At 42.6% G+C, this 27,301-nt stretch overlaps 1 protein-coding gene across 1 annotated transcript in view; it reads right to left on the bottom strand.

The window, feature by feature from the left end:
• Positions 1-17,256: 17,256 nt before the first annotated feature.
• The window catches only part of LOC106652957 (zinc finger protein 99-like), a 41,054-nt gene continuing 31,009 nt past the window's right edge, over positions 17,257-27,301 (bottom strand). The window contains exons 8-10 of the mRNA XM_023462584.1: positions 23,564-23,755; positions 20,421-20,598; positions 17,257-17,866 (exon numbers count right to left, since the gene is read on the bottom strand). Of these exons, the coding sequence (XP_023318352.1) occupies positions 17,669-17,866; positions 20,421-20,598; positions 23,564-23,755 (568 nt within the window). The 3' untranslated portion in view covers positions 17,257-17,668. The remainder of the gene's footprint in view (positions 17,867-20,420; positions 20,599-23,563; positions 23,756-27,301) is intronic.

Raw genomic sequence — 27,301 nt, 5'->3', positions numbered from 1 at the left:
TCAGGGCTTTATCTCTAGCATGTTTACCGAGCTGCACGTGTTGCGGACCGTTGTGCTATATAGGCTTTTTCTCTCTCTTTCTCTCTCTCGATCGCGCTTTTCATAGGATATAGAGCCGCACAAGCTCTGTCGAGATGAGACTGGCTATGCGAATATAAGCTATAGGTGGCTCCTCCGAACGTAAGATTCACGATTCCGTGGAATCGCGAGCGATCCCAGTCGATAGTGACCCTCCAATTAGAACGACGATCTCTTTCTCAGCTACATACACGTGCATGTACGTACTTACATGCCGATTTCAGAATATACCTTTATACGCTCGGCGGGCTGTGTGTGCACGCGGAGAGATCGGCGAGTAACCTGTGTGCTCCACCTATACGTGGATCAAGTTCACGATGCAGCTCCTTGTGCGCTGCGCGGCCGGCGCTAATTCTCCTGCACTACCTCCACCGCCGTGGCTTTCGCTGCCGCAGCTGAATTCGATGCCATCTTTTAAAGCTCCGAACGAGCTATTCCACAGCTATATCTCTCTGTACATTCACGTTTAATCGAAAAATCATTTGTATACATCCGGATATCTCCGCGTGTTCTGCCTTGGCATGTGTTTCGGCCACTGCTCCAAGCTCTCTGCATATTTCCACACGAACGCGTTCGATTCTCTGCAGCAAACTGCTGCATAATGAGAATTTTTGTAGTTTACTGCACTGATTCGACCTTTTATGGCACGGATCGACGCCGAAAGCATTGCATTTTTTTATTCGCTATTCATTATTCATCTATTCACATTAGCCAATCATTATTCATTTAATTCTTCGTCACTATAATGCTTGCTTCATAAACTGACATCAATGTTTTATCGTCTAAAAAACTAACAAGAAGACCACTTTGGCTTCGGGTGTCAGATACTTGGCCTGATTTTTTTCAGGAAAAGTAAGGTTTCGCCCCAGATCTAATTGCACCTTACTTTTTAGCGTGCGTGCATAATGTTTTACAAATTATCAACACGACCCGTTCGCATCTTGTTCGTGCTCAATAAAATGTTAAAAATTTCAAGAGTTTTGCTCGTATGTTTGTCGAAGGTAAATGAACTAAGTAATCAATAGTATATTACTGACCTGGGCCACGAAAAGTAGAAAAGTCTCATGGTACGTGTAATTAGCGTCCGAGGCCAATAAACACGTGCACTGAGGCTTTCGGTTTTCGCGGCTTAGGCCTGTATTAGTACTTTACGATACTAGTGGCATAAGTACTATTATTACTTTGCCGTAATGAAAGATAGGACTTTTAAAATTCCCAAAACTCAAATTACATGCAATATTCTATAATGTTGCTCATTAACTCATTAACCAAAATATTTTTTTTGCGTTCTTTGACTAATTTGAAGACGTTTTTTTTGTGCATTCATTTTTTAGCTAAGTAAAGATATCTGTCATGCGTGCCTCACCTTCCCCTAGAAGCCTACATAAAGAACAACTTTGGACATTCAAAATTCAAGTATGAAAACATCCATGTAGGGAAATCAATATACATCTCTTTTGAGCTTTATCCTAAAAAATGGAAGAAAAAAATTGATTCTATTTGATTTGGCCAAGCCATTCCAGGAAAAACTCCGTAGAAAAATATGTGAACCAGATTTTCTTACAACGCCAGGGTCAAAAACTTGTTTTCGAGTTCATCACAGATCTTCGTCACGGAGGAGGTAAAATAATGATAAATGATGTTTCAATACTGCCTCTAATTATATATTATTCAAAAAGTGTTTGTTTAAAAGTCTAAAAGGTTTTATTTATATTGAATATATCATAAATGGTAGTTAACAATTTAGTAGAAAACGAAAATTTGATGTTCACGATATGTTTACTAATTTAACGTTAGATGGCATTAAATGTCTCTTAGAAATTTCGACGATACATCGAAGCGTTATCTCATTGATTCGAATCAATAAAAATGTTGTTATCCTTTTACTAGTTAAGGAAATTGCCATGTATTCATAGTGTTTACACGAGTGCCTAAGTGTCTTTAATTCGCATTCGATTAATAAATTGAGCAGTTAAAGCGCGGAGTCACCGTGGGTTATGAATCGGAATGTATTCCAAGCTTCCGAACGCAAGAAACAGGATCGAAAATGCGCAAAGGTTGGATTGAGAAAAGCGTGGCTATTTGCTGCAATGGAGAATATTTAGAAGTAAGCTCGCTCGACGATTACCTTTTAAGTCGCGCATTAGACATGCAGGTGCGATATGAAAGTGTGTGCAGGGAGTAAAAAAGCGCGCACGATCGCGAGAAGACAATGCAACGCCTCACGAGAGAAAAAACGTCTAAGAAGGGAACAAGCGCTCGGTCGCGCGCGCGCAAATAGCTCAAGTCCCGAGGCGCGCATTTGTAAAGGCCGGACTGGGCGCGCGCGAGCGAGCAGTGAGAAGAGGCCGAGGGACTTGCGAGGGAGGACGATATAAGCTGCGCGCATCTTGCGCTGTACACAGGCGCGAGAACAATGGACATTGCGCGCGAGTCGCGAGGCCGCCGCTGCATATATCGAGCGAACGCCATATAATAGTATGTACTTATATAAACGATAAAGACTCGCCAAAAGCCCATTGGAATACGCTTGCGTGTTTCGAGCGCTGTACATTACGCCGAGCTGTTGCTGCTGCTTGCGGATGGCCAACGAGCCACAGCTGATATTCATACTTGCCGTATAGGCCTGTATTTATCACAGGAATTTGCGACGATGTAGCGGCTGCTTTGTCATTGCATGCCAATGAATTTTTCTCCAAGAGCCTTTGAAATATATAACTGCGTTTCCTATACAAAAGTGATGTAGTCTCGAGCACGGGTCAAACGCGATACGCTTGGTCCTGCCCATGCTCGTCGCCATCCACCATCCTGATTCGTGCTCCGTATGAATCGTAACGTGTCAAAAGACGCCATTCGTTGCGTGCACCTAATCGATCATTTCGAGCCAGTTTCTTTTTCAGCTGTCAAGCGCTTCTCATCTCTTTTTCTTCAATGGCCGAATGAGTAATAATGGCTGCGCATCCATTTATAATATTTCAGTATTTTCACAATGGAGTTGCTCATGAGCTCGCTCAATTGTTTATTTTTTTGAAAAAAAAAAAAAAAAAAATTATAATAAATAAATAAATAAGTAAAAGTAAAAAAAAAAAATAAAATTGCTCGTTTGGATGAAAAAGCAAAGATAAATAGAGGCAATTCTTAATGCAGGTGATGCTCGCGGTCGTTCGCCGCATGATGTACATTTATCTTTCCGTGAGTCTCTCGTACGTACATGAGTTAATAAATATGTTTCAGTGCCAGCGCGATATCTCATGCTCGTTTTTTTGCAGCTCTCTTTCTCTGCCCCCTTCGGCTTCGAATTTACGAATTGGCCGGAGGAATACGAATTGCAACGCTCGCGCCCAAGCCATGAGCGAGAAGTATAGGGTATGAATTGTATTAGGCCGGCAATCAATCTAAACAACGGCGCAGTGGTGAAAAGTATTCGGGGCTCGGGAGGCTGCAGCAGCGGCTATAAGTACGCGCTGGGCGGAATATTTCGTATACGGCGATTCAAGAGTCGCCGGTGCCGCCACGAACCGAGTGAGACGCGAGCGACGCGGCCACGCTCTTTTCGTCGATTCCTCTACGCATATAAATACGTTGGCCTGTAAAAGACCTGGCAGCGTCTTGGCTTTTTTTTTTTTTTTAACAGAAAAAAAATGAGAAGGAATGCGTCCACGCAGAGAAAGATAGAGGGCGAGCGGACTGGGAACGAGCTATAAAGAAAAGAAGAGGAGAGAAAGAGGAGAGAAAGAAGAGAGAAAGAAAGAAGAAGAAGGGAACATTTTTGTTTCACGGTGACATTTATTCGGGCTCCTTGCGCGCCGAGTATCCTTCTTTCTCCCTGCACCTCTCTCGTGGACACTTTGCATAAGTCAGCTGCTGCTGAAGACTTCTATGCAACTGAGCGCTCACGAGCTCCGTCCTATACGTTTATACAAGGAGTATAGAGCTCTCGAGTGCCAAAGCGACAAAGAGGATCGGCTCGCACACGCGCCAACCGACAGCTCGATATAAATCGTCGCGAGAGCACAAGGCGAGACTGACCACCGGCTATTTTGCACGTGCGCACACGATACTCGTATTCGGTGCAGCTCCCAAGTAGCACGCATTAGTACTTATCCTAGTCTACCCCTTCGTACAATTCGAGGACTGTTGCGTTCGAGCGCCCAATGCTCCGATATAATACTGCTTGCGACGTATTTCGGGCCAACAACTGCTCGATTGCATTATACAACAGCTCCGGATCTTAGCTTAAAGTGTTTGAGATCTACGAATAGAAATATGGAGTTACGCTTGCATGCACCCACCTGAAACAGTTCTACCTACTACGAGTAAAAGATCAAAGAGATCCAATCGACCATAAACTTGACGCTGTGACTCCTGTAGCGACCTTGAACCCAGATGCAAGGAGTTGGTCGCGCTTCAAGTTTGTATTTACTCGAGTCTTGCTCGAGCGACGCATGTACCAACCATACCGATGCAGCCTGCAATATAGGCCTTAATCTCCGACAAGGTCGTTTTTATTTGGTCACTTTTGCTGTTTCATCCAGTCCCATACTTGTTGTCGAGTTTTTTCACTGCACTATACCTGTCAAATTTTTCGCCGAAAATAATTACTTTGCTATTTTATTACTTCGAACTGCAATAATTGTCTTATGTATTTTATTTACATTATCGCTGCTCGTACGTCGCGGTAGGAATCATTGAGCCGAGCTTAATCTGCAATTTTGAAAAGCATATTCAACTGATTATTGCTTTAATTATCTCCAACGAATGACGCTTCGACTCGTTTCATATTTTAGTCATTGCATTCTTTTATATATATGTTATAATTTCTCATACAAAGCTATTAAAATATAACTTTGCTCAAATATATTGGTGAAATTTTATAACACTATTATTATTTGCAAAGAGCACTCTGTTTTTCGGTTATTTTTACAAAAACAATTTTCTCATCGCATATAAATACACATATGCTGCGTATCTTTCGAAGCGATCATGATGACGGAGGCAAAAAAATATTGCGATATCCGGCGTACCTGCTGCATCGGGCAGCGTGTCAACAGCGAAAGAAGGTACAAAATGCCGTAAATCATTCCTTATATGTGTGTATGCCTATGTACCCGCATAAATTGAGAAATGAAGATTTATTGATTTTTGAAATGCATACACGGGTTACATATTTTAATCCAGTAAAATTTGTAAAATGAGTAGAATGTTCGTCTGAGAGTGTGTGCGTGTGTGAATATTTAAAGAGCAACACTATTCTAGAATTTTCAAAAAATACGATTTTTTTTCCTTCTTCGAAGAAAAACTCCAAGTACCTAGTAGTCTAAATATGACGCTGACGTGGTTTTATCGGAGAGAAATAGCTTTAAATGTTCAATTTTCAATGATGAGTACTTCACATTTTTTCAAATGGATTTAGTTTAGAAGAAATGCATTTATCTCGGAACAACATTTTTCAAACGTACGGGTAAGAAAGCTAAGAAAATGGAATTGAAATTAAACGGATTGAGTTAAAAATGTTACTATAGCTTTAAATTAACATCTTTAGAGGAAGTACAATCTTTCGTAGCATATTAGCTCAAATCAATAAAACATCTTTTTTAGTATTTCGATACACGTTTCATTAGTTCTGAAAGTGGTGAATTAAAAAATTCTTAAATTTAAAAATTTTTGAAAAATCCTAGAGTGCAGAGTTACCGCTTATGGTCTATACAAAAGTGAAATAAATAAAAATAACAAGTCCCATCGGGAAAACAAAAACAATGAATATTTAAAATGGACAAAAGAGAACTAGATGTTGAGACCAATTGGATTTAAAATGGTGTCACGAGATCCTGGCCTCTTTTATTAGCCAAAAAAATCGAAAAACACCAGACAATACATAGTGGCTCGAGAAATGGTAAGTCAAATACTCGCGTTGAGACGTCCAAATTATAAATGATTAGCAGAAATAATCAATCACTGTGATTTTGTTGATGCGTAAGGGTATTCAGGGATTATGAAAAAAAATCATGTAAATAAATATAGAGAGGAGTCGAGAGTGTTTTCAGTGAAGTAAAATACATTGAATACGTAATAAAATTCAGCGAGAGACAGGGTAAATTTATAGCTGACGGTAGCTGGACATTTTTGTCGCTTCGAACGAAATAAGCTACGAAGGAAATTAAATAGCTTGGGCGATATCTCGCAGCTCATCTGGCGCAATAAGTTGGCCCCAGAGAGGAGGACGAGAAGGAGAGGATCGGGCGCGGTGCGACACGTCGACGGATACCGGGCACTTATACGAGGCGAGGCGAGGCGAGGCGAGCGAGAGAAAAGTGGAGTGGCCACGCAACGCGACGGAGCGTGCAGCAGCTAGTGGCTGGGCTCGCAATGGCGCGGATCGGCCTAATATAGGATGTAGTTGCGCGCGTCTTACATTGGTTCGATCGAATCGAGAAACAAAGGTAAACGTGCTGCGGAGTAGAGGGCAGAGGAGCTGTAAGCTTCGAGCGGGAGCAGCCTCGAGAGATCGTATCGGCTGTATCGAGTTTACGTAGAATTGCAGCCTGCAGCGCAGCAGCTTCTGTGCGGATCGCTGCGTACTTGTCTTTTCTCCGCGCTCTATAGCGTGTATATATACAATATATACGTGCAGGAGCTGCCTCTAACCTTCGCCGCTCGAGCCTGCCAAACGATCGACTCGCATCTACCTCTGCACCTCTTATATGCATGCATACGTATAAAAATGCCGCGCTACACGTCCACGAGTTCCACTGACTTTTTCCATTTGTCAATATTGTAAAATAACATGCCGAGGACCTGAACCGATTATTATATTAGTCGGAAAGTAGTAAGAAAAGTCGGCCGGGATTGGTATTTAGAAATCGGGCTGGAGCTCTCGACAGACCGAGTGATCATTAGGCGCGACTATTTAAGCGAGCTGGGCTCTTTGTGCATGCCTTTTTGATTTCTACAGCAGCTGCAGCTGGCCTGCTCGTCCGCGCGTGATCGCAGCTCGAAAGCCGAGCCGGACAAGTGCGTATCGTGTTATCGCGCGTACAAGGCCTCGCAGCAGCAGCAGCCTCCGAAGCAGAGCACAAATCAATTCAATTGGATCGCAATTCGCAGCTCGAGCTATATAGGTATAGCATTACGCGTTCGGTCAACGGATCCTCCTCTCGGGCATTTACATGTGCTCGCAGCGATCGTAAACACAGGAGGACTGGCAGCCTCGAGTGCTGTAGGCTCGGCTCGCTCGGTGCAGGTATTACATGCTACGGGCGATCCGCCGCCGGACGATCGCAGCGGGCTAACGCCGCTTATCGGTACGGCCCGTGGAAAAGGAGAGTTAATGCCGCGCGGCCGCAAAAGTACGCCTCGATAGCATCGCGACTACCTGCACCTACCTACCTACCTACCGAGTCGGCCAGGACATATGCGCAGCTCAGCCTCGTGCACCGCCACTTCATACACTCTGGTCTTGCTCCTTTGCGTCCTTTGCGTCATATAGTAATACCTACACGGCGAGCTGCAACTTGCAGCGCGAAACGTATTGAATTACGCATTAACGTGGGAGTAATTATGAACACGAGCGCCAGATACGCATAAATTGCGCGAGTACATAATTTTTATCTCTGCCGGGCTATATCATCCAAATGATCTGCCTCGTTGAAACTCGCTGCGCACGAGAGTCTTCCGTTGCGCTCGTTCGTTTTTATTTGTTGCTCGGCCGCATAAAGCTCCTCCTCGGGCCGCACCGATCCACGCGGACAGCTGCATTTTCGATCGTGTTTTTCGTCGTGGCGGCTGTGCTTCTACGTATAGCTCGTGCTCGATCGATAGCTGGCCAGAGCCAATATAATAACAAGAGAAAAGTTTCAAAGCTGGATTACGCTCTTATGGACGTGTGCTGCAGTAGGCATTCCGACGCGTCGCCATCGAAGGCCCGCGTGCGTTCGCCCTCTCTCTCTTATTCGAGTCTCGGCAGCTCGCTCGCGCGCGCGCTATTAATAAGGAAGCGTGTACTGTCCCGAGCCGCTTGGAATTGTCTTTCTTGTATATATGTGTCTCGGATACAATATAATACATTGTGCATGGCGAGCATTATGCGAAATCGTCGAAAATTCGCTCGCGCGCCTCTGCACACTGCACACGTCAGATGCTCCGGCTCGGGGCCTTAAATCACTCGGCCACGCTCGCCCAAGGGCCCCGACTATATATACTAGAAGCGACGCGCGATAGTCTCTGCGCTGTACAAGCCTACCTATATCCTTCTGCATCAAAGGATGAATTTATACCTTCTCTTCGGCACTGCTGCGCGTCTCTTATATGCTGCTACTGCTGCTGTCCCTCGATTCTGCATTTCGGGGATTCCGAACGGCCAACACACTATTAGTCCCCTTTTCTTGCTCCATACTCTCTTTTTTTCGCCTTTTTTTCCTTCGTTATATGCGCAGGATTTCTTCCTCCCCTTTTCGCTCCTCTCTTTCTCTCTGCTGTTGTCGTCGTCGTGCTCTATACATTGCTCGCGAGCCACTTGTATAATTATCCTCATTTGCCGACGATTCTCGGCCAGTCCACTGGCACACATTTTTTCGCCTGTCTGGGTAGACACCGAGAGCAAATCCATCTGTCTTTTGCACACGTCGAGGCAACATAAGCATCAGCATCGGCGCTGGCGATGTTGGAGCCTAAGCGATTTATTTGACTCGCCGTACTCTCGCTCTTCGTAATAGTATTGTTGCGTCGTCTGTCAGGTATAAGTTTTTTATTCCGGTTCGCGCGTGGATCCCCTACTCGATGTGCCGCAGCTCTCTGTCGTCGGAGATTTGCGGAGCTCGCGGCCGACTTATTGCCCGAGCCCCAGCACGTATCCGTTGCACCAGCGGATGCAAAAAGTGTACCGGCTGTCGCCGTCTCGGCCTCGCGTGTACGAGTGTTTTGATCGCGTCCGATCGACCATCTTGCGCGTTCGGCGGAGATAAATTGCTTGCGAAACGTCGCCAACTTCCCTCTTGGCCTCTCTCGAGACAAGAAGACTTTATAAATCAGTTCTCTATATGCCTCTCGAGCGCGAACGACTTGTTCGTCACGTTGGACAATCGATTGATACACAGCAGTTCTTGTACTGCATAATATTTCAATAATGCACTTGCAGTGTCAATCAGATTTTTTTAAACTTATAATTTACAGATAATTTGATTACCATTGACAATAAAAATTATTTCTTTAAAACGATAATAATTCAATCAGTACATTAATGCCAAAAAAAGTCGATTTAGCAAATACTGTAACATTTATGAATCTCAGTTTAAAGGAATAGAATCATGAGCAATAACGAGAGAGCAATGCTTCATTACCTGAATCGAAACGAGTAAAATTATGAAAACCACTATGTCTTATATTTATGAGCTGGATGCTCTTTCCAATGGTAAAGTTTAAAATTGTCTCATCTAAAAATTTACCATCGACAATTGCTAATTTACCCCAAAAATAAACATCTTTGTACGGTCAATTTTTTTTCATTACAATTTTTAAATCTTTCATCATTTTTATGCGGAGTTAAAATACATACAGACCGTGCCCTCGATATCAATACCATGATTGGTTAATTCGAAAATAATTTACTAAGAGCGAGAACAAATTGCGTTGAAATTTGACAACAAAATCGTTGTATTTGGCTTTAAAGTGTTGCATAAAAAAATCCAGATACTTTGTAATCATGAATCTTATTTGTTTTAGTTTTTTCAAATTTTTAATTCGTCTATTGGACGATCCCGTTTATGTGAAAAATAATGTATTTCATCATATATTAATTACGCTACAGGGCGTAAGAGTGAGCTTAGCCAACTGTAATTCACACTGCGTAGAGAGTTGACTTGGCAAGGTAAAGAGATATCAAGTGCTCAATTGTCTCTCCTAATTAATTTCAGTATATACCACCGCAAGCCAATTACGTTCCGAGAGGGAGAAAAATAATCCGTATGCGTCGTTGATACGCTATTCGGTCTATTTCTCGGCTACGGAAAATCAAGCAAGTGCAGTCGAAGTCACGGAGGTCCATTTCAGGGGGCGCGATTGATGGCTAGTGGCTTTAATGCCGTTTGTATGTACTATTGAGCACGATAGAGCAGCAGCAGCACGAGCCAGCGAGATCCATGTCTCGCCGCAATTAGCCCGACAAACGCGCCTCGCCTGTGTCATCAATTGCTACATACATTGCGCCGAGCTCTGCGGACTGCATCGTCGCTCTCTCTCTTTCTCTCTGTTTCTGTGTTTCGTTATCTTTATGGGCGCGCACCGCAGAGCCACCCGATGACGACGTATTCGTTGATTCCTTTTTATCACTTATAATGGTGGAAGCTTGTGCACTGGCCAAGTATATAGTAGCTGCATCTATAGGCCGACCACCATCGTCTTTCAATTAGCATACGTGCCAAGTCTGTGCTCGGTACGATCGTTGCTGCGCTCCGACTTGATTTTTTTCATTGATCACGAGCGTCACGAGTTATTGCATGACTTTTGCTATTTACGGAATAAAAGTGTCCTCGCGTTGATCGGAATTTTGCGATCGAGACCGGATACGACGAGTAAAAAATGAGCTCGTATGCTTTTCTGTAGCAATTATCGACCAAGATTCCATCAACCCGAGCAATAATTTCCTGCATATATGTGGTCAAAATATGGTACAACGCAACTAAGCGTGTTAATAGAGAAGATGTCACGCGTTTATCATAAACATGCGAAATGACTCGCGAAGCTGTACACGGTATGCTTGCAATATTCCTCGGGGCAAGCTCGGGCCAGGCCCATTGTCATGCGGCACGTTCACAATATGAGCTGGCGAACATCTTAATAGCGAGGCACACGCACATATATGAAGTGGGAAAAATTCACTCTCGCAGCTCACCCGAAGCAGAGGTGCTTTGTAACGGATATTGACATAGCTGCACGTTCGTGTCGTCTAGGCACCGACACGGACGCACATATGGTCCGCGGGTGCCGCTTTGTCGGACGGACCCGCGAGCACACTGCCTCGCCGTCACGCGCATGTTCTGCAACTTATACACAAATCAAACTTTATCAAGCATTCTGAGACAACGATAAAGAACACAGAGCAGACGCTTGGGAATTCGACTCAACAAAAGGCCTCGTCCGCTTCTTGGCTATTTTTCATCTTTGTGGCATCATTAAAATCTTGACTCAAGTTAGTTATTGAAGTTAAATCAAATCAAAAACTAATAGACGGCTTAAAATTGAATTTTTTATTTATTTGTTATAAAATTATTTTCTTTCAAAATTCAATAATAAATTTGATACAACCAGGATACAACAGTTCCCATAAAAATTTTTTGATGAGCCTACCCTCTGTCTAAGCGTTATTCGCGTATGTTGTGCCATGGCTGGTCTCTTAATTTTCGAATGTTTCGCTGTCTCATAATAACTTAAAAAGGTTTAAGTCGATTGGTTCGAAACAGCTTTTCAAAAAGGTAGTTGCGAATATTCCTTGATATACTATATTCAAGTATAGAGCATTTTATATGCAATTGTTTGGAATAACGTACCTCAAGTACAGAAATAAATCATATTGAGGACTGAACGATACCGTCACGCCGCGTAGCGGCGCAATTCTGAACTAGCGCACTCGGGCAATTTTGACGAAATAGCACGGGAAATTCGATAAATGTATAAAATACAGGTTTACCCCTCATGCCTAACGCGACTAAAGAAGTTTTACTTCAATAATAAATGTTGCACAATGAGTTCTGTAGATTTATCCTTTTTAATTGAAAGTACATACCTCAATATGAATTTAGCAATTTTAATCCTATAAAAAAATTGATAAATAAGTGTTGATAAACAACATTTAATGTCGAATATCCGAGCGCCGCACAGCGCGGCATTATTTAGTCGAATTGTTAAATTTGTAACTCGCTGTAAAAGTACCTAAATGCACCTAAAAGAAAAAAGTAACGTATCATTTCCATGGGAAATTGCCTCAGCTTTCCGATGGTGGTTTCAGATTTTCCGAAATTTTCCGTTTTACCCGGGAAAATCGCCGGAAAAACTTTAAACTCAATTTTGATTATTGAATTAAACTTGATTTCAATCTTTTATGAGTTAAATCAAATTTTATCAGGTATTAAAAATAGCCAAAATTGAACTTCTCGTGTACGTTATAACTTTTTTAGGCTTTTTAGGCTCCATAATTCGTCATCGGCGATTACTTCCGAAGTATCTGGAGATCAGGATGTCCATCATGAACGTCCTCATCGAGGCCATTGTAGTAAAAATCACAAAAACTTATAAAATAATACTCACGGGGGGCCCCGAACAACAAAAAAAAACTAAAGCTACCTGAAGGAGTCTATTCTGTTTGCAACCAAAAATTCAGAAGGTTCCCTTGCAAAGTTCGCAAAAAGTACATATATCAATATCGATAGATTTTGACCTCCCAAATCCAATGGTATAACTCTCATTTGCCCGAGCCAGGCAAAATCTCGAGAAAAACACGATCAAAGTTTCGAAAATTAACATGGGCAACATAGAAATGCATGAAAATTTGAGCTACATTTACAACTTATGAAAAGAAATCAAAGTTCGCAGGGGAATGATTATATACCTACAAATTGTAGAGAAAGTTCTCATCTTTCCAAAACCGTGTTTCGAATTAGAGGTAGCCAGCCGTTTTTTCAATATTTTTTTCATAAAAGACGCGAAAACACGACTTTTTCGGCTTGTTTTCGGGCTAACAGACGACAAGCCAGCTAACTTAACCCATGGTACAGCGCGAACTCTCAATTGAGTAGCGTGTTATCCGAGGGAACCTCCTTAATGGATAAAAACTATGCAGGCTTGTTCAATTTGACCCGGAAATACGTTTGTACAGTGAATTAGACAATTCTAAAGGAAAAAGGTCTCTTGGCATTTTTCTCCTAAGTCGATGGTTTTTGAGGTATTCAACATTTTAGGTGTAAAAAAAGCGGAAAATGATCAACTTACAGTGCGGAAAAATTAATGAAAAATCGAAATTTTCCTTATAGCCCAAGTATTTACGTACACTTCAAACCTTCCTTTGTAAGCTCCCGTTGAGTTTTTGGCGATAGCTTCATTTCTTCACTTTTTATTAAACTTTTAAATCAGCGTGTTTAACCTTAGACACTGCCGATATAATAATCGTAATAGTATTGAAAATACTAAATATTCATAATAGAAAATAAAAATATTCATAATAGTATTGAATTATCGTATCATTATTTGAACGGTAATTTATAAATAAAATTATTGAATGCAGACTAAAAATCAATTGTTAGAGGATTTGAAATGTTGCTGTTCTTTGCTATAAAAACCATTATTCTTTTTTTATTTATGATATTTTTTAATATTTATGATGAAAAATATCCGTTATTTCCCGAATTGCTCTAATCCTCGCTCTCACCCCTTGAAAGCTCATCATTTGGCTTACAATAAAAGAAAATCACTGTCCGACCGCGATTAATTAACTCTAGATAGTGTCACACGCGTCAGCTTTTTTTTCCTTTTAAATAACATGGGGAAATTGAAAAAAAATGTAAATTGAAGTTTTAAACCACTTAAAATCGCTAAACCTTGGGCTTAGTGACGGTTATCACTTTCTGGTAGACCCATTATGAGTAACCAATACATACGGTAACCTTCCGAACGAAATTTTGATTCTGCGCACACGATATACTCCAAAAATCAAGAAAAACAGCGTATTAGCGTTGTTTTTCGATATTTTACAACGAAAATAAGCGTTAACGATCATCGAAGATATGTTAACGTCAAAGTAGAGATCAAGTCCTTTAATTTGATAGTAATAAAACCTATCTACGTTCATTAGAACCAAAGTTACAGGTGTTCAAAGGTTCTCTGAAAATTCAAATATCAATTTCGCTCTGAACGGTTCACAGATGCGATACCTGATTTTTCAATCAAACTTCAAACATCAATTTTCTCGACACAACGATAACCATAGAAAACAATAGTATTATCACCAACTGGTTTATGAAACCGTCAGCGTCAACAAATCAAATTTCAGAAATTCAGCTGGCTTAAACTTGTAAAAAGGCCTTGCAATGTGAAAGAAGGGGACAGGTCAAGCATATTAAAAATTAGTTGTTATGTTGAAGCGAGCGAGTATCTAAAAATGGCATAATGGCTTCAGTTGAAATTTCAGACGTAACAAGCTGAGATTATTTTGCCTCGGATCAGAAATGGCCAGCGCCGAGAGTGTGTTTGGGAAGGAGAATTCGTTTTTCTACGAAGCTCCAGCGAGCTGGCCCCGTCACTTACGTATTTTAGGTTGGCTGTTCGCATAGCCAGACATAATGTATGAGAAAATGGAGAACAAGCAGGTCATTAATAAAGGGTTGAGAGCGTGGCATGGCGCGACTGCCTCAAGTGCATGGTATAGCTTCGGTCACAGCAGGTTCCGTATGTATGTGTGTGTGTGTGTGTGGGTATTCTGCATTACCGTCGTCGCCGTCATCGTCGTCGTCGTCGTCGTCGTCGTCGTCTACCTACACCCCCGTTTAAACGCGATAAACGCATCCTCGCTCGCGTTCAAACTTAACTCTGCAGGCATCTCTCTTTTCTCCGATAAACAATGCATCGTCAGCGCGCGCAAGCGAGAGAGAGAGAAAGGGCGAGAGAACCGGGTAAAACAATGAGCCCATCTTGAGGCAGGAACCGAGCATAAACAACGATCCAACAATCGACGATCCTCGCCGTACCGATACATGCACACACACACATGGGCTGCACGCATTCATATACATATAGAGAGAGGCCAGCACACACATTGGAACCGAAGAAAGCCGAGTTCAGACACGGAACGCACGAATGCGCGTGTCCCATCCGTCGTCGGTTCACACGCTGCATATATAGCTGGCTTGGCTCCCTTTGGCAAATCCATCGCGGATACACACACACATACTCATACACATACGAGTACACGCACACGTACGAGCTTATGGATAGAGGAGAAAATTCCTGCTCGCGCCTACCAGTGCTGCTGTTGTTATGGCCCCATCATTACGCTTATACACCACTACGCTTTTTATTTCAAACTAAAGGATCGTAAATATCTTGCGAAAGACTACTGTCGTTCTTTCTGTGCTGTTGCTGCTGCTGCTGCTGTTATGTATTCTCCACCCGCGACCGCTACTGCCCACTTGTAATGAAGGACATCCTCGCGCACGTTAATTAGTCGATAAATTATCCCTCAAAGCAACTATAAACTCGCGCGACATTCGGACCCCTGAACTCTCTCTTTTTTTTTCTCTCTCTCTCTCGCTACCTTCCCTTCTTTCTGCTTTTCGTTCTCGTTTGTTTCGAAAATGTTAAAAGCGCACACGTGCTTGCAGTGCACCGGGCGCGAGGATATCTCACTCGTTCATCTATATACGACTTTTGTTGATACACCGAGTCCAACGCGACACGTTCACAGCTAATCCTCTTGCTCGCCATCGAGCCGTAAGAGTCGCGAGATGTCGGCTTATACGACTAGCTCTATCGAGCCGTCTTACTCATACGCCTGCACTCGTGCACATATTCATATCGTTGAGCTTTTTTCTCTGCCACTTTTCAGATATACCAAATAGTTTTCGGTGGCTGGTTATTAAATCTATCGTAAAAACTAATCGATATTTATACTAGAGCAAAGAACTAAATGCTCATTGTCGCTCTTGAATAAAGAATAAGCGATTTCAGTCGATAAACTTTAGAGTAAACTCCGAGCAGAGTCACTGCACGAGATACGTAATCGGAGATCATGAGGCTCTGTTGCAGTAGATGTATGTATGCGTAAAAGTAATAAGCAGTAGTCGTCGTAGCGGCAATCGAGTTTCACTGGCACAACTACCACACAAGAACCTTATATCAACGCTAGAGAGCATCGCAGCGAATCGAGCGCGTAACTTACGCACGATATTATTGGTGTACGTACTACGTACCCATAGCAGCTAGAGGTATGCGCGCGATCGAATTTCTTCGGCCACAAGATGTGTGCGATATTTATCGGAAACACGCGGACACGAGTGTGCAGCGGGCCCGCTAGCAGCAGCTACCTGCACCTAGCGCGTGTACAAAAAATAGCCATCACTGCCGATGCTATACAACTCGCGAGTCTTGTTCTTGTTTCGCGCTCGCTGCTGCACGAGGACAAGCGCCAAGCTGCTGCTGCTGCTGCTGCTGCTGCTGCTGCCTTTCCTATATTCCAATAAACATTTGCACTTTGTCTATTTGCCCGCGTTTATCGTGTCTCGTACACAGCGATTCCACGTTACACAGGCTCGACTCTCGACGGAGAGTAGCTTCGTGAATTTATGAACCGGTTGATGCGACTCGATAATACGCACCGAGCAGCCGTGTAAAGCCGTATCGGCAGAATACGCCTCTGACTTATGGCCTCGCAAAGACGTCCTTCGTAATTCGTTAATTGTAAGCTGCTGCGAGCTCGCGAGTAAAAGCACGACTTCTGGAAGCACATCGACTCGCGCGATCGCTAACCGTCCTTATCGCATCTGCCGGGGCCTTGTTCAGACTCTCCTTAATTAATTATCGCATATTTTCAATTAACTATATACATACGGCCCGAGAACAATTCATAATTTTACCAACATCTAAAGTAACTAGTACTTGTACTTTTATCGTGAGGCATAATAACTCGAATATGCGTGTTTTTTTTATGCATTTATGACAAATGTTGCCATTGAATATTCTTATTGACTGGTGTCTCCTGATTTTTCTCACAATCAATAAAAACTCCATCGTCTGAAGGAAACGTCACTGGCTCTTCATTTGACATTTAATCTGAATTACATAGAAGAAAATTATAGACTGGTTTTTTAATGCACTCTTTAGGCTCATTCTGGTCTAAAGATTTTATTGGCCGAAATAAATTACACGCTCGTGGGTTGTTTGGTGTTGGCCCTTCAACGGCAGCAGCAGCAGCAGCCGTTTGTGTTTTCAAGAATGGCACGTATAAGTAACGTTTTTTCTTCCTTTTGGAGATTCACAAACTTGTTCAGCGTGAAAGACGAGACAAGAAAAGAGAAAGAGAGAGAGAGGAAGAGAGAAAGAAACGTATCGAAAAGAGTTGGAATTTTAATTTGTCAGTGAATGAAAGATTTTCAGTAAAGAGGATTTTTTATTGACTTTTTATTGGATAAAATTGTCCATCTTCGCCTCCGATCGTTTTGTACGCAGACACAGAGACACGCGCGCATGAATACTTACAAACACTCGGCCAGGAGCGAGTGTACTAAGGATATGTAAAAAATATTTTCGCTCGTTGCATCAGCGTGTGATATTTATCGTCGACAAGGTATATATTCGCACACTTAATGTGCGCCTGCACACGGAGCTTTGCGCCTATAACTTGATAAACTTATGCCGTCGCTTTTTTTAGGTATTATTCGTGCTCGCGTGGATTCGTTGACTCAGACTATTCACATTGATCGGAGGTTATCGTCATTTTTATAAAGTACAAAGTCGTTTGCACAAGTTACAAAAATAAGTAATGAACATTGAACAAAATAAGAGCATATCGATGCGATAGCTGCGAAGCAATGTACAGGCTTTTATTTTCCTTTTAAAATTCATAAAGCGAATTAATGTATTGTTGAGCTAGGAGCGCAGTTGGATAAGTCTCTGGATGTACGATGACCAGATGCGCCTTGAGTTCTTTGGTCAAATTCGTCTCGAAGGCGTTTTCAGCTTGACACAAGCGGCAGGAAAACAGGGACTTGCCGGGATGCTTGTTCGAGACGACGTGCTTTCTCAAGTTTTCCTGTAAAATAACAAACATTACATGAATAAACAGCTATAGCTTGGTGCATGTATATATACTAGCTGTTGCCGGCAATAGGTGTGCGCAGACACGGAGTCAGCAGCGCGTAACGTTCGTACTTGACGATAATACAGCTTAGCGTCGTAAAACGCGCGCCTCTACGCAGGCATTAAAACGCGGCAAAATATTCGCCCGAGTCTCTATAAATACGTCAGAATTATTATTCACGCGGACGCAGCTCGTAAACAAATCAATATAGCAATTCACTCTGGCCAGTCGCACGTGCGCCGCACTACGTACGTTATCAGCGAGTTCCATGGACTTGTTCGGTGCGCCATTTAATAGCCGAGTGGGCAAAAAACACCTCTCGGCAAATACGAGCCGACTCCGAAGAAAGGTTGATTTGATAATTTTGATTTTTACGACGATTTACTGACTAATTGGACTACTCGAGTTGGAGCGCGGATGAATGGCAGAGACGCTGCGGCAGCGGCCGTTGTATACTCGGAAAGAGCTTCGCCGGTCCTCGGCGGCGTGAAAAGGAAACCAAGGTTAAGTATCCGAGCGAAGCCATAAAGTACGTCCGGCCGTTTGTGCGAGCTGTTGACGCTCGACGGCACGAGATTTAATTTGCCATATAAGTAAATCTTGGTTTCGCAGCTTTGCAGCCGGAGAGATTTTTTTTCCTCCTCTTTCGTTTCCTGCCGTCGTTCATTGATCTTTCAAACTCGAGGATTCGGCTCGAATCGCGAATCTCTCGTGAAAATGTATCGTTCGCGTTACAAGTAGTGCTGCGAGCTGCTCTCGAGCAGAGTCGTGTTCGAGCATCTATGGCGCAGCTCCGGAGATACGAGCCTATCTGAACGTCTCTCGAGCCATCTACCGGTTCTCTCGCTCGGGGTATTATTAGCGGAGCACTACTGTGCATAAATATACACGTGCGCTTGGGCTAGTGCGTGCGTGTGGGCACCGAGCGACACAATTAACTAGTTATCTTATCGAGCGAGGCCAGCCGCAGCGCCACCGATGCCGCCACCGCATCGTGAGTCCTCCTCGGCAAATCTCAACTCTCTCCCATTCTTTCTTTCTTTCTTTCTCTCTTTATTTTTAGTTGCCTCTTCGCGATGTACGAACAGGCGTAAAAAAAATTAATAAAGCCGCTCCTACGCGTACAATTACCCGCGATCTGTTTAATTTACGCCCTTGGCGGGCTCGAGCGGCACAAAAGCCCACGATTTTAAGAGCTTGTATAAGCCTACGTTTATGGCCGGCTCTCGACAAGTTCGACAGTGTATTTTTCGTCGCTCCGCTCGTAGCGGCACGTATACGGAGCCGCTGACAGCTTTATGCCGAGGCGATGCGCGCATACGAACGAGCCGAGCGAGCGACTAGACGTATAGCGAGAGAAAAAGACTCGGCGAGAATTCGTGAGCTCGCAGCTATAGATCTCGATAATCAATCTCGATCAGCGCCTATGCTAGTTTCACGGTCACACGGATTGCTTCTCTTTTTTTTTGCCCTCGCGCGCCTTTCAGATTCGCCAACGAAAAATACGCAAATCATGGCAAAAAGCATAGCTCGGCTGCTATTTGACGCGCATAAATCACTATCGAACGATCAATGACGAGCCATTAATATCATTGTTTTGCTAATAATTTTGTCCGAAGCCAGGCGTATATTTATTTCCTAAAATGTGAGCAAATTAAACGGCAAATCTCGAAATACCGTCTGTATTTTTCGTCGCATTTTTTTGATCTTTCAACTGTTTTCTTTGAATCGTATACTTAAATCTTTCGAAAATTCATCATATTAATGTGCACCAGTTTGCGAATCGATTGCAAGCAATTTTCAGCGGAACATTTGGTATAGCCACACGCAAAACGGCAATGTTTAAAAGCAAGGAAGAAGCATCGATCTTTTGCTTGAAAGATCCAAACTGTCGAATGGCAAATAAAAGAGGCGCGAACGTCTCTGGCCAGAGAAAAGCTGTGGCGGAGCTGAGAAATCTTATCGATCCATTTAGCGCAGCTCGTTAGGCGGTGTCAGGCCGGGCTCGGAGACTTATTCGCCGCAGCGCTGGGACGCGCGACAATGTGCAGCAGGTCGCTTGTGCGTGTCTCGACAGCTCGCCAGTCCCGTATGTAGAGCGGGAAAATATTCGCGCCGTTGCAGCGCTTCGCGGTAGGTCTATTACTGCGCCACGCACTTCGAAGCGCATCGCGCACGCACACCCGTGCGCCACGCACAAATACATGTATATCGTATAGTAGGCGCGAGCATCGCTTTAGCCGCAGCTTCTTCGATCCTATTCGATACTTTTTTGCTCTTATCTTTGTTTCTTTTCGCGGATGTAAAGCGACTAGCGTAGCCGCAGCCGAGTATCGCGGATAAGATTAAGCGCCGAGCCTCGAGATTTATGGTGGAAAAGTGCAGGAGAATCTCTGGAGGAACCTGTTGGACGGTCTACTATACGCGTCGATCTGTACGAACGGCCTGCATGCGTCAAGCTCGAGCCGCTATAGATATCGCACGAATGAGAAGCTAATACAATTACCAAATTGTTGCAGCTGAAGTCGCAGTGCGGACACTTGTAGGGCCTCTCACCGGTGTGAACGCGAGCGTGTCTCGTCAGGCGCGTCTTCAGGGGCGTTCGGAAGTTGCAGCCAGGCTCGTTGCAGGTGAATCGGGCTTCCTTCTCCTTTGCATCTGGTCCGTGCTGATTTTTCCAATGCCTGAAACGATTGAGCGTTCTTACTTGTCATGTCATTTTTAAACGGAAAAGCATGGTGTAAACTGTTAAGTAAAAAAAAAACATGAGTGATGAGCTACTTTTATTTATTAGCCTATGAATACACTAATTTACAAGCTGCATACTGAGCACACAGAGATATTATGATTATCACTGCGTGTTAAGAAACACTGGACCAGCGAGTCTAGAATGAATCTACTGCTCGTAGGCCACCGATCGTACTTTATCTAGTTATTCCCAAGAGCGGCTTGATTCGAAACCTGCGCGCCTTAACCTACACCCTCTGAGGGCACCTGGAACGACAATATGATTACGACTCATGCTTATGCTGTTGTATAACTCTACAGGAGTCTCTATACAACTTATTCCTGTATACAAAACGACGATGCACTCCCTTTCTGGGATAATATTACTTTTCAAATGCCGGTTTAACGATTGACTAGACTAATGAAACAGAAGGTATTTTTTGTCAACAGATGTTACAGATTTTCGAGTGTTAATTTGTAAACACGATCAAGTATACGTCTACTTAGCATTTAAAGAAGTAAAATGTCGTAAAGTGGCATGTAAATATGAATCTATAAAAATAAGAGTAATTGATTGATTGATTGATTGATTGATGAATTGTAGTTTTTTAAAAGAAACCTTGGAATATAACCCCTTCTGGCCCAGAGAAAAAGCGAAAAAATGCTACTGATTGTGAGCAGAGTGAAGCAGAGATCGGTACAGGCTTATTTAATTACTAAAACATTGAAAATAATCAAGTGTAAAGTTAAAAAAATACAGCCACATTAATTTGTGGATTCTTTCTTGTACGAATAAGGCCTATATTTTATTGAAGCTATTATAATATCTGCTTTTATTTTTTCGCGTCGCATCTCGACATCTAATATTTTACGCAGGACATTATTTTATGTTCATCTGTTTTACCTGCGCATTCTAGGCAAAGTTATTTTATTATTTTTAATTAAAACACGCTTTTTCAGTAAAATAATTTATTTATACGAAAAGCCCTTCTGGTGTTTTTCCACGTCTATATACACGCGAATGATATATTCACGCCCGATTGTGCATATTTCGCAGAGAAATGATAAATCAAAGTTCATGTTTATAAATTGAAATGTGCGATAAATTTCTCGCTGCTTTAGCGCAAAATTTCCGTTGCGTAATAATTTTTCGCCCCGCGCAATTCGACAAGTACGTATTAAAATTAATAGCTGGCGTCTTATCTTTGTGCGCGCAAACAAATTCTCACATAATTCCCGGAGGCATATTATTGCTCAGGATCCCAGTGTGCGCAATATTATTTAATAAGCTCAATCGAGATATATCCTGTCCAGCGCGCCTTACACTCCAAGGACATGCATCTTTTGGTACATCTTATTTACGTATACAAGAGCTATAAATTAAGCCCTCATCCCCTCACGACTGCCGCATGTAAACTGCATTTATGTATATAGAAACTTGCACACACATACACATACACATCTCTCCAAATGGAAACGCTTATGGATCTTTGTGATTGTTTTATCATTTGCATTTTGCTGCATTGTTTTTTACTTTTCAAGTGGCCTGCATAAATTCAGAATCATGGAGAAAAATAAAGTAAGGCAGGTGTGTCACTCGGTTAAAAAAAAAAAAACGAAAAAAAACAGAAAAAAATGAGGGAAAAAAATCGAGCAGACAATTTGATGTTGTATCGTTCGGTCAGGTCGCAGTATCGGTGATTACGAACGCGTTGCGCCCCCGAGAAATATAACTGCCAATTTATAGCATCACTACGTGTCCATCCATTCCACTCCCCGCTTTGGTAGTTGCTACATTTGCGAACTGGCTATAATGTGCATCCGTCGCATAGCTGCAGGTGTATATAATTCTCTTCAGTTATTTTCGTGATTGAAGCGGCTTGATAAACAGAGAAAACCCAATGCAATGGACCCTTGTCTACAATAATATCGGCATATAAAGGACACTATTGAAACAACAGCCAGACTGGATGTAAGTTGATCTTTTTAAAATACTATTCTAATTAATTCATTTTCAATAAGATAAAAAGTTAATTTATGTTTTTTAAAACATTTATTAACCGAAGTATTAGCTAGCGTAGATCGCAAGGGGTCATACCCCTACTATAAAAATTTATATTATATCTATTTATGTATGAGTATACATGTGATAAAGATAAAAGGCCTAAATGACGCTCCCAATGGCATGACTAATAAAGAATAATGTGCTAACGATGCAAGCTATGATTAAAAGTTATTCATTAACTCAATCCATTTTTTTTCGTACAAACATTTTCTAGAAAACTCTAAAAATTCCTGAAATTATATCGACTATGCTCCTTATGTTTACCCCTTCGATTTTGCTTATCTTACAAGAACGCCACATCAGCCATGTATCCCAAATTGGCTTAAAAAATATTTTACAACTTCTTTACCAAACTATGAGTCTTTTTAGTGATTTTTTAAATTGAAAAAACAATTCTGGACCGTTTTTTCTTGAATTTTTTGAAAAATCAAAAGAGATGGATGTTGACTTTATGAGCATGGATCTCTTAATATACCTTTGTCAACATAATTTACTGCTCATCGTTAGAAAAATTGCTTTTTAAACATTATTATTGCATTCGGTACCATACTCTTTGCTAATTTGAATATCTGTGATAGGTAACTTAAAAGTCTTACGCTTTTCTTACGACTTTTCTAAAGAATACGTACATAAAAAATGTTTTGGAAGTAGGAATTTAAAAGTTTCTGATATTTCCTCTTATATTTTCTTATCACACACACGTCATGATTAAATCAATCTTTTTTTCAAGCTTATTTCTTTGTTCTGTTCTGGACGAATATAATTTTTTTATCATTATGCATGATCATGTATTGTAGCAAAAAGTTCGGTCAGACGGATGGTCAAAAAAGTGCAAAAAAATAATCCATCATACTCACGTGATAAGATACTGTTTGGACTTGGACACGTAAGAGCAATCGTTACAATAGTACTTCTGTCCTTTTACGTCGTGCACTATTTCTTTGTGCCTCCGTAGTTCGTTTTTTGTCCGGAGCTCGGTTAGGCATCCTGGCATGTCGCATTTGAAGTTTTTGCCGTCGTGTCGCATCATGTGCTGGCGAAGCGCGTGGCTGAAAAATAAAGAGCAAGAGTCACAATAAGAAATTAATTCGCATTAAAAGTTTTGGTTTGGCAAAAAATGATTGTAGTAGCGATCAACAGTCGATAGCGATATCGCACAATCGTACACAGCATGTTTTTCGCTTTCTCTCTCTCTCTCTCTCGCCCTCAACAAGAGAAAAGTCGAACAAACGCATCGGGTATTTCCTTGATCAATTTCAGAAACTAATTAAGCTGAATTTTATTTATCATCAATCAGATAAGATTGGATCAGGGCGATAATCAGGAAAACGGCCGGGGTATAAGCATCGTGCGATACATCCAATCACTTTGGCGATCGAAAAAATCTCAACTGAAGCTCCCCCGCAAAGATGTGTATTATAAGTATCAGGCCTCTTGCACGCATGTACTCTTTGGCCCTCGGGCGCCATTTATCATCATCAATTAATAACGATCGGGTGGCTTATGCGAAGCAGGCCAGCTTCCAAGAAAATGATAAACAGCGATTTAAATGCAAGAACGAAATCCACCTGTTAAGAGGCAACGAGAGCTGTTGGCGCACACACTCGCGCGTACATTACAGGCAGAGATTTGCGCGCCTAGGCCAAGTCCAGATAGTACAAGTGTGCGAGTTTAGTCGAGGTCCGACTGCTGCAGTTGTGCAGTGCACAAGCAGAGGTAGGGCCTCTCGCTCGCACGAGATCATTTTTTTGTCGTCGATGGCAGCAGCAGCAGAAGAAGAAGCAAGGACGATTTATAGTACATAGCGAAGAATGCCGCGAACAAAAGGGCATCCGATTTTTTTCGATGGCAGTCCTCTCTCTCTCTCTCTCACTCGCTCGCTACCGAGAAATTCCTCGGGGGCATATATCGGAAGCAGCAGTAGCAGCAGAATAAAGGCTGCCATGCATGGTTGTTGATGCTGCTGCTGCTGCATGAGGCGAGGGACATCGTGCAGCAAGAAAAGTAACTTCTCGCGGTCGAGGGCGCAGAAGGAGGACGCAGAACAGCGTTTAAGAGCAGCACACATTTGTGTGTATGTATAGCGCGCAGATAAAGAGCCAACTGCGAGTAGCAGCTGCATACAAGAGTTTGCAAAGCGAAGCCGAGTGCAAGGGAGAGAGATAGAGGAGCAATGGCGGAGCGCGAGAGATCTGGGCCGTCCGCGCGTTGCAATTGGCCGCGACTCTAACGCTGCACCGCGCTCGAACATTGTAAAAGAGAAAAGGACTCCCGCCCGCACTCGCGCATGAGAAATCAGCCTCGTAGAGTCTCGAGGCGCGCGCCCGGCTTAGAGCCGCTTATCTACCTGCCTCGCTCTGCGCTACTCTATTCTATCTGCCGGCAGCTCGGTCCCTCTGTATTCGCAGTTGTTTATATATGCACGCTGCAGCAGGCGAGCAATACGATTAACGATGAGTCCGAGCGATACCGGCTCAAGGGTCACTGTGTTATTGTCGACGCGATGCGCATCGCACGCTGCCGAATGTATTCTTTGATGTTTCATAAAAGTACGATATATCTCGCTACAAGAGCATGCCATGTTGGCTAGGGACAAAAATCATCGAGACACCATATTGTACACCGTTACGCTTTCGAGTCCGACTGAATTATCCTGTCGAATTTTCCTTGCCATTTCGTTTGCACGTGCATTTTACTCCGTTTTTCATCAAAGTTAATATTTGTCCATCTTTTTATTCCGTCTTTATGCCGAAAGCCTTAAAAAAGTTTATGAAACCGATAACGTATTGACATTCATTAGCTGTCTACACTGTCTTCCCGGCGAATACATAAAAAAGTTGTTTTGCATAAAATGCTCGTAACTTCGGCAAAAATTTCAGCATAAAGGGCTTTACATGCGCGCGTCTCCGCGTAGTCTGTGTATATTCAGAGCACAAAATTAACTTTATTAAAATATAAATTCAATCTGGCTTCGCCAGTTTAGTCAGTGCCAGATACGAGAGAAACTTGTCCTGCAGTGTCTATTCAGATCTCGAAATGAGCGGGAAAAAAAAGAGTCGATCCGCGGCACAGGATGAGAACTTCGGAAACACGTCACTTTTATAGTTGGTCGTAAAGTAATGATGCGCGTCGTCGAAATCGCGCGCGACTGCATGGAAAGCAGCACGATGCGAGGCTCGATAAATCTCGTCGGAATTATCATTAAAAGACAGTAAAAATGAAATTTTGCAATCGAGACGAGCATGCGGCGCAAGATCGCCGAGATGATTTTCAATCAGTTGCATTATTATTGCATTCGTCAAGGAATTCTCGATCTGGCAAATTTCATTCGATCCTCGAGAAGTTAACGAGTTCTCGTTGGGAGTGTCACGATCAGAGAGAAGAAGGTAGCTGCATTAAGAAGTTGGACGAGCACGAGGGCGGCGGCCGCTCGCAGCTTCACGGCTGGATTCGGAAGAGAGAACCAGTTTCCGATTCGGTCCGATATCGAGAGGTGCGCTCGATGCCGATCGAGACGCGTTACTCGTTCCATTAACAAAACGCATCTGCATTTATTGCACAGGCTTTGCTCAAAACGGAGCGCAGCGGCGGCAGACGCGAGATTCATTTGATGCGCGGGCATGAATCTTGGCTCGCTCGATCGTTGCGTCTACTCGTAAGATGCATTTTCGACTCGCGCAATGCATTTTGGGCTCGGATCGGTCGATCGCAGCCGACAGCAAACGACGCCGCGTCGGTTTGATGATTAGGCGACAGAGATTCGAGCTTCCAATGGCTCGCGGCAGCCGACTACGCTTCTACGATATTATACCACTTTTTATTTATTTACTTTTTTTGTGTTATTTGTCTCGCGCGGGCCGAGCTCGAGATTGAAGCCGGCCAGCCAGAGTCGAGAGTCAGAGAGCTGAGAAAGAGAACGAGAGAAAAGGATAAATACGAGCCGATCTGCTAGCCTAATGGATTGCTCGAATGGAGATGTAGGATGTTTTTGCAATTAAACTCGATGATTTAAAGCGCGCGCATCGTGCCTCCAAATCGATGGGCGGACGCCTTTAATGAGCTGACGGAAAGTCTAATTTTTTATCCCCACCGAGCGATCTTATATGAATATGCGCACACAGCGAGCGTGAGCAGTGATAAATTTATGCAACTTGAGATGTGGTAATAACTTAACCAAGATTTTTGCTGCAACTGCAAATATTACTCGGATCCTCGAGCAGCAAACGCGATATAGATGCAATCTCAAAGACTTGATAAAAATATCTTACGCTTTCCGATATGTTTTTTAACATTAATTCTAATTTCTATATCAATAATCTTCATTATATTTTTTGATCGAGCGCATCGAGTTAAATATGCAAATAAAAACGTGTTTCAAAATTTTCATTAGTGCTTTCATAAGCTGTGTTTATTATGATTGAGCTGATTTTTCATTTAAGGCAAGGTAAGTATGACTCGAAAATCAAATCCAAAATAGCAAACTACATGTACGCAGAAAAAATTACGCAGTACTGAGACTTGCGTAAAAAAAATTCGGTTCCATTGAAATGTTGAATATGTTGCTCTACAGTTTCGAACAACATAAGGCAAACTGA

Source organism: Trichogramma pretiosum, unplaced genomic scaffold, assembly GCF_000599845.2.
Source record: "Trichogramma pretiosum strain Unisexual culture from Peru unplaced genomic scaffold, Tpre_2.0 scaffold8, whole genome shotgun sequence".
Taxonomy (NCBI): Eukaryota; Metazoa; Arthropoda; class Insecta; order Hymenoptera; family Trichogrammatidae; genus Trichogramma; species Trichogramma pretiosum.
This window is presented reverse-complemented; position numbering and strand designations above follow the sequence as displayed.